The 12,126-nt window shown below is 39.9% G+C and overlaps 1 protein-coding gene across 2 annotated transcripts in view; it reads right to left on the bottom strand.

Annotated features, from left to right (window-relative positions):
• Positions 1-432: 432 nt before the first annotated feature.
• lin52 (lin-52 DREAM MuvB core complex component) overlaps positions 433-12,126 on the bottom strand; it is an 11,754-nt gene continuing 60 nt past the window's right edge. Inside the window, exons 1-6 of one of the 2 annotated variants that reach the window (XM_077539080.1) lie at positions 11,893-12,039; positions 10,668-10,742; positions 10,516-10,553; positions 10,373-10,439; positions 9,703-9,786; positions 433-802 (exon numbers count right to left, since the gene is read on the bottom strand). In XM_077539080.1, coding sequence (XP_077395206.1) covers positions 747-802; positions 9,703-9,786; positions 10,373-10,439; positions 10,516-10,553; positions 10,668-10,742; positions 11,893-11,920 — 348 coding nt within the window. In that variant the 5' untranslated portion in view covers positions 11,921-12,039 and the 3' untranslated portion in view covers positions 433-746. Of the gene's footprint in view, positions 803-9,702; positions 9,787-10,372; positions 10,440-10,515; positions 10,554-10,667; positions 10,743-11,892; positions 12,040-12,126 lie in introns of those variants that run through there. The other variant, XM_077539081.1, reaches the window with a different exon arrangement.

Genomic DNA, 12,126 nt, shown 5'->3' with positions numbered 1-12,126 from the left:
TTGGGGGCTTATTAGAGGCCCGGGAGAAGTGTAACTTGTTGGCAGGGAGCGGCCAGAGACGGAGCGACATCTCCAGCCGGGAACAGTCAGAGGCATTGTCTTACCTAATTATGGCCGACCAACTTCTTTTTGTTTCCTGTTCGGCATGCCTGTCTGATTCTCTTTTTGCCTGACCGCTCGCTCCGACAACACTGAAGTGTGCTAATTAGAAGAGAAATGGTCCTAGTAATTATGTCAACTCTGATTAAAGGTGACGACAATGAGCAATATTATTTTTACGCAATGTTTTGTGTATAAGGGACCCTGCTTTCCAAAGCTCATTAAAAGGAAAAATCGCTGTGAGACGTTATTGCCCTAATTAAACATTCACTTTCAAACTCACGTTTTGTGCACTTTGAATCACTTCAAAGTCCTTTTCTAATTAAAAAAAAATATATCAAAACAAGCAGCAACATTTAATGCATCATTGAAAAGGAAATGAGTATAAATAAAAATGACTAAACATAGGCAAGTCTTGTGAATTTAAGTGCAAAGTAAATAAAAATAGAATATGAAGGTAACAGGTTCTCGGACCACAGCCAGAGAAAGGTTTTCATCTCTTCTGACTACTGGTTCGTTACATTAGCAAGACATCTTTTCTTACTATTTTTAAAAAAATATTTTTGGCAATAATTTATCAGTTAGTTGAATTAATCTTGCAGAAGTTTGGAAGGGAACTATTAAAAAAAAAAAATAATCATTTCACGTCACTTCTTCGGCCTTTCCAAGATGTTCAGGAACTTCCCTCTGGTCATTTCTCTGGCTGAAAAAAAACAAAACAAAAACAAACAAAATGAAATTAAAGGTGTGAGGGAAAAAAGATTCACATTAAAATAAGTTTAAAGCAAGCAACTTCACACAATCTGTGATCAACATTAGCCTGCAGCGCCATCCGTTTTTGAGCCGCACCATTAGTGATGCAAAGCATGAATTTAATACGCGCAGTGTCACACTGAGAAGGTAATTTACACAAACATCTGTTCCATCACCACACAGTAAACAACACAAAAAAAAAAGAAAAAAAAAAGAGGAGCCCTGTGATTCACTTGATTGCACAAGCGCTGCGATGTGCTCGTGCGTGAACATTATGTATGTATGCAAAACATCAAGATAAGAGAGCTGAATACTGAAAGGCAAAATGTCTCTATTAATTTGATCATGTAATTAAGGAGCATGATCATGTGTGAGCAAACTGACAACAAAGAAGTCTATGTCAAAGCCGTCAGGATTTTCTGTAACATTCAATCAAATTATTTAAGATGGAATAAAGGCTGGAAAGTGAGGAAAACGTTATGACGACTTGACATGGGTGGTTTGAATGTTTCGCATGATTTTTGACTGCAATATTCACGCAAACGTTCTTGTTCTTGTTAAGTTTTGGTTTATCCCAAATATACAGTTTTTATAAGACAAGTCTAACATTATTTCATATTTTATTTTGCTGAAATACATCAAAACAAATGTTGGTGTTTTTTGGACTGGAGACTGGAATGGATTAATGGCATTTAAATTCAATTTGAAAAGTAAACCTTGGTCACAGAAAGACCACTCTATGGTGTAAAGATTTTTTTTGTTGCTCAACCCTCAAACCAACAACTGCATACTGGCAGTTTGTAAAAGTTTAGCACTTGTGAGACGAAATGTTTGTGTGGGCAACATGATAGTTTGTAGCGTATGTTACTGCAGGTAAAAACCGGGAAAATTGTCACATTCTAACCTTTCCTGACTACAAAGTCGTCAGATGACTTCATGCTCCTGGTTGTTATTATACAGACGATGGATTCAATCTTTTATAATTAAACAAATCCTGATACACCTGAAGTTGAGATGCAGTGTAAAATGTATCACGTTTATTTACTGAATATAATAAACGCACAGAAAAGGTGAGAACATGCTAAATGATACTGGATGGCACTGATGAGTATTTGTGAGAATTTCAAGAAGAGGAAAGAAATCTGGTTCATCTCAATGCAGCTTGACTCGCCTTAGTTTGAAGAAAAATAAATTTCTACCATCTACAAACTGCGACTTAATGCGTACTCAATTCTTTTAATGGAAATGTGTCAGCAGTAGAGCAGTGGCGACCCTCATGGACATGTGCAGAGGAAAACGGTCATTTGTTTCCTGAGTTTCTGAGGCCTTTTTCCCCAATGACCTAAGTTCATTAAGGTCATATTTAAAGAGCACATTTTCAGAAGTGTATCATAGGAGTATCAATACCAGAATTGTCACTATTTTTAAATTGCCTTTTGAGTGTACCCGATCGTTACTAAGACATTTGTGCACCTATGGAAAATTCACTTCACAAATCACAGCATACAGGTACAATAATCACTCTGTGTTGAAGATGAGAAGAAGCTCTTGGCTCCGCTGGTGCTTTTATGAGCTGCCGAGCTGGAATTACCTCCGTGACTTCATTTTGCACATCACACAATATAAATGTACGGGGTATCAGTGAGTACTGATTACAAAACGGCATTAAGCAGAATGTCATCCACCTTCATAATGCCGGCAAGAGACAACTGTCTGCAGCAAAAAAAAAAAAAAAAAAAAAAAAGACCCCTCCTTCTCCTGCTGTGCATCGCGGCTAATGAAAAAGCTGGACCCAGTTGGTAATTCTGATGAGGTGCCCAGTATGGAATTATAATGGCGCTCGTTCTCGTGGGCTGCACGTCACCTTGAGGTGTCTGCCATTAGGTTAAAGACGATGCTAATTCAAATGCCACAAATTAATTTTGCACTTTGCCATCTCTTCCCGCATCGCCCGAAACATCTGGGGCACAGCTGGACATGCAAAGGACGCGTCTGATTGAAACCGTCATCAAAATGGTTGAACGCAATTACACTGGGGTGACCCCAAACGTGCATTTTCTTATTAGAAGCAGTTATGCTAGAGGACTGTCTGCATCAGTTATTTTTTATATTTCATTTATGAGGTCGCAATCTCTCTCCTCTCGTCTCTTCTTGATGAGCCCGAGCTGAACGTGCCACGCCTCTCGAGGCCCCCCCAACACCACCAAGAGTCTCATTAATTACAATTCTCTGCATAAATCAACACTTTGTTTTCATGCGCAGCCTGTCGAGAAACTCCGACTGACTATTGAATAATTTTTGTCATAGGTAATAACTTTTATGTTGAATGCAAACCAAGGTGCTAATATCGAGAAATGAGTTGTGGTGGCTTGTGTAATTGTGAAGGAGTAGCCGTCTGACTTTGTGTGTATAAAAACTTACGAAAATGTAGATATCAGTATTTATTTCATTTTATGAATTCCGATTGAGTTCAATTTTGGCTCAGATTACATTTTAAATCATACAGTGGCTCAAAAACAAATGATGCAAAAAGATAAAGGAAGATGCTGACAGGCCCACTAGATGAACAAACTCCAATCATAATCGCTCACCTCCAAGAAAGCGCTCAACACGGATACACATACACACAACCACACACACACACGCTTTGTCATACAACAGGCGAGATCAATACTGATTAGGGGAACTTAGAGATTTGTTTAGTTGATTAGAAAGGTCAATTACTAATTTTGCACTAAGTTAATCAGCTTCTTGTTACCACTGCCATCCATACTAAATGACACCTTATGGATTGCCAGGGCTTGTTTCTTGCCCTGCTGATTTGGCGCCATCTCATTATCATTTAGCTGGTACGTGCTTCCATCGGGAAACTGTACCGTGTGCGTAATTACTGACATTCCACCATATATTGCTTTGAAACCATTTTATTTGTTATCGTTTCCTGCTACAAATAAAGGGGGAACCAGCAAAGTCGAACAATCCTTTCTGGGACAGTTAGAAAAAAAAAAATGAGATAATGTAAAATCTCTTTCGGGCAAAGTGTTTCATCACAAAACCTTTGTTAATATTGCATAAAGTTAGTATTCTTAATTGTAACAAGTGTAAACAGAAATCAACTGTATTATGTATTCATCATTAACTATGATGAACTTATTATTGCTTTAGTGATAGTGTACTGAACAGCCAAGCCATCCTTAACCATTTCCAATGTTGCAGTCAGTGTACTTTTATTCTAGGTGAAAAATAAAATAAAATAAAATAAAATAAAAACAATGTTCATGTTTTGCCCTCTCCCCTACTTTGACTTCTGAGCATTCGACTTCGGAGGTACCACTCAGTTGCAACAAAAGCTTGGAAGGGTTATCACCAAAGTGGAGGCTGACTATTTGTACACCGCCTCCAGATTGTGAGAATCCTTCTACAGAAGTCAAGCTTACTCCTCCTGAATACATTGTCGTTGAGAAGATGAAACTATATGTGCCAACAGATGAATGTGTTCTGCCGGTATTTAAAATGGTGGCTTTTTTTTTCAAAATGAAAAAGACCTGGACGGAGTTGTACGCAAAAAAGAAATTGTGTCACAACTGAAATGTATTCTCCACACTCTGCACCATTAAATCATTTTCATTTGGAGTAAATCACAAGTGGTTGGAATGTAAATGAAAAGGAAACCCTGCAGTGGAACATCTTACTTCTGCGCATTTATGGTGATTGATCTGGGTGCCATTGTCACAGGCCCCCCTGAACGCAATTCCCATGTGTATGAAATGAGAGTAATCATCACTCCAACACCCCCACCCCACCCCTCTGTGGGCGGCACGCTCCCACTGAGCTGCAGGACCCCTGTTAGCCCCAAAGACAGATGACCACCTGGGTTAACAGGAGTCCTGGACCCCGGCCCCGTCTGCCCCCTGGATTCACTTTCATTAAGAGCTAAGAGGACTTATCTGACCCTCGCTGCCCGTCTCCAAGTGCTGCTCAGCTATTACGGCCTGTAAGCTTTATTTAATGGGTTTAACATCCACTTTCGGCGCCCTCCTCCCTGGGGGGTGGGCGACACAGAAGAGATGAAACACGCAAGCATGGAAACATTCACACCCACCCAGCGCCGCATACACCTGACGCTCATGTTTGTGTTCAAAATTCAATTACCCACTTATTGATACTTCACAGGGATATTTAAGATGCAGACACGAGCTGTGATTTCCCGAGGGAGCCACTGGTTCCTCTTTATGTCCCAGTCGGGGGGGACACTCCTCCTCGGCGCATTTTCGCCTCATTGATGCACACATACACACACCAAAACAAACACACCTGCACCTCCTCAGCCACGGCCCCTTACTATGCCTGTTCAAGAGGTGTCCTTATTAATAGGCAATCAGTCAAGAATCATTCATTAAAAAGCCTAAAAGGTTTTACACCCGGACTATGATTAGCTGGGAAGGAAAATTCAATGAATTCCTAATGCCTTTATGGAAATGAGGTGTCATTTCCGATCTGCTCAGGGAGGAGGCAGGCAGGCAGAGACGAGGAGCCGTATGGGTGCGTGTGTGTGCGTGTGTGTGTTCATAAAGCTCTGCCTCTTCTTCTTTCACACAGCGCCAACACTTCTGCTGTCTGGGATATGAACAGGCTGCTGCAGACACAGCCGCAACCTGCTGCACACATTTGGGTCGTTGGGTTGGAAAATGTTTTCCGAATTATTATCCAACGGCCCACTAGATTTGAAATCAAACAGCAGTCCAGGTGATTTTAAAGGCTATAAAACGGACAAACCAGACTGCAGCAAACCACGCCGCCATTGATAGCATTGAGCCGGTGAAGAAATTGGCTCGAGGTGAAAAGATGAGCCCAGCGTATTAGGAGCGGTGAAGAGGAGGAGGCAGAGGGCGAAGAAAGGTATCCTCATTCAGCGGCTGTCGGCAAAGGCACTTCATAACCGCCCTTCCTCTGGTCAGCCCGCCCTGATGGATTGATGGCGGCACATTAGTGCCAGTTGAGCCGAGTGAATGCAATCATATTCAACGGCGGCACACTTCTAATAGGCCGGAGATTGATCCTGGGGGTGCAGGAGGAGGAGGAGGTGCCGAAAGCAGGGTTATTAGGAACTGTCAGGCCAGGGTGACCTTCAGGCTCACCTTCACCACATAAGCAGAAGCAAACAGGGGTCGGCGGAGGACTACACAGGATGGCATCAGGATGGCAGGGGGGGAGACGACAGGTGCTCCTATTGGCTGCTCTGATTCTACTTTAATCTATTCACAATTCAGAATTGTTTTGATATCTACTTTCTAAACATAAATGATAAAGGAGGCCAGGCTAAGGATTTCAGGAATATTGGAAGTATTGATATGGGATATGCACAATGTCAGAATAAAAACTAGAAATGGGCGCCATTGATAAACAACTGATTTATGTGGTGTAGGTGATGTTCAACATGCTGACATACACGTCTAAAAATAAATATATTAGGCCAGAAATGTTGCTCCCATTGACGTATTTGAATGTGAAAAACTGGCAAACTTCACCATCTCCCATTTAAACTTGAATGCAAATATATATTGTTTGTTAAACATTTTTGTATTTTAATAACTTCACTTTTTTTTTTTTTTCCATTTTTTTAAATTATCATTCCATTTCATTACAAATTAATACATTCACAACAACTTGAAAGCAGACTAACTACAATGTTCCCTCACTAGTTCGAGGTTTGGTTATTGTGGATTCTCTATCCCAGATTTTCATTTGTGACATTTGTAAACCCGTTTCTGGTTAATGTAAGCCATTTTAAGATTAATACGAAAAACTTGAATGTAGTTATTAATCTGACATTTCGTCGTTCACCTCAATTGCTGCCGGGGTGAGAAGCCAGCATTCGCTCACATTAATCAGCAGCACGGTATGTTATATTACAATTTGCATTTTAAAAGTTACATTTATTAAGTGTTGAGAAAGGTGGCGCCCATGTTTGTGGGGGTTCGTAATGACAAAAAAAAAAAAAAAAAAAAAGTGATGCTGAACTTTGCATAGGTGCAAGTCCATTCATGATTGGTTGAAAGCAGTCAACTTGTGAGTCAATCGGTATTCGTTAATGATGATACTGAAGGCGCTTGAGATTCAACAGCCTATAATAAAAGAGTGCAACTCGACACAAATGAAATAATTAATAAGCAGAGCCCAGACTAGATACTTTTAATTAAAAGCATGTTTTCCAGTTAAAGCGCTGCCTCAAGCAAACGAACCCCATTGACAACCAGCATCAGCACCTCGGCAAAATCATAAGCGCAGGCCCTTCTAAGCCTCCCAAAGGAACACTCAGCTTTCAATTACCTCCAATAACAGCACTTATCAGAGGACTGAGTTTTCCCTGGAGACGCGGGGCCTGTTGCCCACACTCAGCGGCCCGCGACAGAGGCATTCATCACGGGAAGGAGCAACAGCTGGGCCCGAGGAAGAGGCACGCGTCAAGCCCCAATGGGAATAGACCAGGCCAGCGTCACGCAGCCATTGTTGGAGCCACTGGTGGAAGTGGGCGGGGGGGTGCTAGCCTGCTAGGGACGTGCTACATCCTCCCATAGTGCATGCTTGCTGATGAATTAACATGGGAGTATGATGGGGGTACAGGGAAGGAAATCAACTCAGGCTCTGTTGCTATATCATGAGCTCAAGGGAATGTTTTTTATGCGTTTTATTTAAGACTGGCTCAGGTTGTCGGGTGAGTTTTCACTACTTGATTGTGCCTGCCCCCGACCATTAAGCAGCCTCCTTTTTAATCGTCCACATGCCCACGGGGGAGGGAGGGGCAGTAAACGCTGTCCCCTCGACCGAGTCTCGTTTACGGGTTCTGAGCAAGACCGCAAACGTGATGAAAAAGTAGCTGAGATTTACAAGCCTTCACTGACAGCCAGGAAAAGGAGAAAATTAAACCAGAGAGCCTTAAACAGGCCCCCCATTACAGGGCAGCTCCGACACCAATAATAACCATCATTGCGCCCCGTCAAGCACGGCCACATGACAGGATTGCAAATCTTGCAGTCCGCCAACCTGTGACAGCAAACATCTTTATACCAAAGTGGTAGTAAAGAAAAGCTGCACAATCCAAATTTTCCTCATCTTTGTATTCGCCCCTTTTCAGCTCACTGTAAACATGCCTCCAATGACGAGGCACATGACAGGCAACAGCAAATCTTGTCATGAGATTCTTTTCAATGAGCAACTATCAAATGTTTTCCTTGACTGTTGTTCAATACTAGTCATTGTGCATAAACTATAATTCATCTATTGGCACTTTGTTAATTGAAACCAGTCACTGAATAAATTTGACTGCAATAATAGCTCAATGCAAATGTGATCATTTTTCCACACTGACTGCACTCATCGTCCCCCACCTTGTAAGTTTGGAATCATTATACACTTAAAAAACAAGACAATTAAGTACAATGTGTATTTGATAAAGATGACTTGACTTGGACTATTACTCCAGTTCTAAAGGCTTTACATTGGCTCCCAGTGAGCTGTAGAATAGACTTAAAGAACGGCAACTGGTCGAGAGAGCAGACGAAGGTTTAGGTCCTGAATACAGTTCATCAGACAACTGCTAATGGAATATAAACCCAGGAAGGCTCTGAAGTCTGCAGACTTGGGTCAATTAGTGGAACCAAGGGTTCGCAGCAAATATGGTGAAGCAGCATTTGGCTGTTATGCTGCACACATATGGAATAAGCTGCCAACAAAAGGGAAGTCAGCCCCAACTGTGAATGCTTTTAAGTCCATTTTCCCCCCATGCCTATAATTGAGGACTTTCAAAGGATTTTTAAAATCAAATTTTATGTTAGTAATTTTAGTAAGCTACTTCCCACCCCACTGTAATTTTTTTTTTTTTAACATGCTTTCAAACACAGTACTTTTAAATATATAAAGTACATTGTGCTCCCTTGTGTATGGAATGAGCTATATACATAAAGCTGCCTTACTGCAAAGCAGAACAAAAGTACCACAGCAGCACATCTATGCTTAGGAACTCAAGGCATAAAATGTTCGCTAATTTGTATACTGCAGTCCGACTAGTTGGAATGAATCGTACTGTCCCGACAGGTGGTCATAGACAGACACACCTCCTGGTGCACTTTCAATCACTTATGTGAACAAACGGTAAGAAAATAAACACATATAGGAGTATATTCATACACAAGCTGCTGTGACCAAACTTGTGCAAGTACATTATTTCAGTTTATTTTTAAGGGATTCAAAACAACTTTCAATTGAGTTGTAAAGGTAGCTGGTGACAAGGTGGAAACTTTTTCATCCACTGTATACTTGTCTGAATGTAACTGATGGTGATAAATGAAAAACCACCCTCATGATAGAGAGATGGTTCTTTGCCACCATCTCAGTTTGTTCATTATTTCACTGGAAAAATAAACAGCCATTTTCTCTTTGGAAAATTTAAGCACTTAGTTTAGCTAGAGCTCTCTAATCCACACTCCAGCGAGATTATGACAATGGTGGTAGTAAGAGGGGGAAGGATTAAAAACTCGATTTTGCAAGCATCAGGCACTTGTTTTATTATCAGCACTCATCGTTGTGCCTGTGTTACTAACCTTTCCCTCTGTAACAAGATTGACCTAAATCTCATATTTTGACGGTCAACTTGCTTGACCACGTTCGTTGCAAATAATATACATTTCAACCTAGGACCATGCTGCACTAAAGGTTTACAATTTAAAAAGGTAACAGCCGCCATCTAGTGGCCAAATAAGAACTTCAATGTTAAAACAAGTTTAGAAAAAAAATTAAACCTTACATTTTATATAAAATTTGCAAATAGCTTCAGTTGCTAGTGGTACTTACATTCTTCTAAGCCAAGTTGATAACCGAGGTTCTGAAGGCCTTTGACCTTCTCCATGAGATTGGCTGTTGTCAAACTACCCAACTCTGCAGAAAAACAAACAAACAAACAAACATTTAATCCTCATGGTGTTCATTTTCAACGTACACAATATTTTCCAGGGCAATTATGAGTGGGGCCAAGCCAAAAAGTCATAATAATTATGGAGCCTATATTTATATAATATTATGAATTACATATATTTTCAAACTGTATTAATAGCATGTCTGACATTAATACATGGAAGATTTATCCTTAAGCATTGTTGGAAAGTTTGTTTTTTATGCTTGCAAATTACTTTTTTAATTAAAAAGATTTTTTTTAAAGTATTTTGTGTTTGTGATCACTGCACTGTTTCAAGATTTCCACCTGAACCTCTAAAAGCAAAGAGGTGGCTGTATTGGATCTGCGGGAACTTGTGTAAATGTGGTGGAAAATCAAACAGACAGTTAAAAAAAATGTTTCAAACACAATTACAAAAAAAATAAAAAATACATACTTTGATGTCATGCACAGTTTCAAGATTCAAGATTCTGAACAAACAGGTTTGTGTGTAATCTTGGAGGACATTAACACGATTTGTATCTAAATATCCTCTTCCAATGTATCGTATTCTATTATACAATGCATCACCTTTCAACATCTCAATGTCCTCACTCTCGAGCTCAACCATCCACTTGGGTGGTGAATTTGTGATGGGCTGTGGAGTCAAACATATATTTAATTAGAAGAACCTGTCAAAAAGATCTGGGCGCAAAAGAATTACTAGAACTTACATTTTTACAAGACGCAGCAAATTCAACAACTCCAGGCACTGCAAAAAAAAAAAAAAAAAAAAAAAAAAAAAAAAAGGACACTTGGTTTGAAACAAGTAACAACAAAAACCCAAGACAATGCAAAAATAACACAGAAGGACATTAGGCCTTACGCTGCTCAGGCCAAAGGTCAGGTGACGCTCTGTCCAGCTTCTCATAACTGAGTAACGAGGTTTCAAAATCTTCACCTACCGAAACAAGAAAATGGCGTGCTATTTGAATAATTCTTTATTGTGACATAATTTACAGTACTATACACACACTAAATAACAGCAGTAAAAAGAAACAGCTGAAATTTCTCCTTGTATTGACAATTTGTCTTACCATGGACTGGTGAACATCGAGGCTAAACCATTTTGAGCTTCATTCAAGTACAATTCTTAAATATAGGCAGGCAATGCTTCATACAATAGCAAAATTAAAACTGGTGTAAGACTTGGAGAAGTCATTAGCCTAGCGATTCATAATTTTTTCCAACCCTCTGATGTGTCCAATAAAAAGTCAGACATATATAATAGTTTGTGTGGTATTAGTTTAAATAGAATGTCTGTTGAGGTAGATGAAACTCAGACCACATTTTAATGACATTTAAAATGAAACAAGAGTTTAAATGTTTGTTTCCTTTTTAATTGGGGGAGGTCTATTAATCAATAGTTTGCTGTCTGTTCAGGAAACAAAGATTGCAGACAAGTACAACAGTAACAGTTTGAACAGTATATGTGTATTGTGCTACAAAAAGCAACACAACATTACACTTGTAATGTCCTCCTTTTTTTAATGCCACATTCATGCGATGCCATTTCTAATGCATTAACAAGTTTGAAATTCTATCCCCCCAAAAACATCATAAGCCATGCAGTTTGCTAGCCAGAATCTGAGCTGCACTGTGTTTGTTTATGGACTAGCTGTGTGGCAAGAGTGTAGATGGTTACACTTCTTGTGTCCTACCTAAGATGAGGAAATTAGTAATAGTAACCCCAATATACTACACAATTGTTCCTTCATCTGACTCTTACTCCTATAATAGATAAGTACTTTTGAACAGGTCAGGGAAAAATGTGAAACACACACAAATTTGGCACTAACCAGGATATTTAAAAAAGGAACATGGTAATTGTTGCTTCAAAAAGAGTGCTATTGGTGTACAGCAAATAAATATTAAAGAATATGAATAACATATGCGTTGACGCCTTCAGCCTTCACACATTACGCCAACAGATGTCAAGTTCCAAATTAATTCATAACCCGAACATTTATGTCGATATAGTTGATACACGCTGTTAAACGATAATCTAACTCACTAATTTAACCTCAGTGTGTCACAAGCAGCAGTCTTACGTTTTGAGCAGCTAAGCAACGAGAACATTTAGCGGTTTGCGTGTGTCAAATGTCCACTGTTCCTGCTGAACGGACATTCGACAAACACCAAGTCCACTTGAAGCGTTCGAGTAAAGCAGGAATTTGAACAGCAGACATACACGCCGAACATGTGGACTTTGACTCGTTATGGCGCTTGAGTGTAGTCGAAGATGAGTTACAGGACGAAACAATACCGAAATACGCATATAGACA

Source organism: Festucalex cinctus, chromosome 12 (genome assembly GCF_051991245.1).
Source record: "Festucalex cinctus isolate MCC-2025b chromosome 12, RoL_Fcin_1.0, whole genome shotgun sequence".
In the NCBI taxonomy this organism is placed as follows: Eukaryota; Metazoa; Chordata; class Actinopteri; order Syngnathiformes; family Syngnathidae; genus Festucalex; species Festucalex cinctus.
The sequence above is the reverse complement of the archived record's forward strand: the minus strand, read 5'-3'. Positions and strand labels throughout refer to the sequence as shown.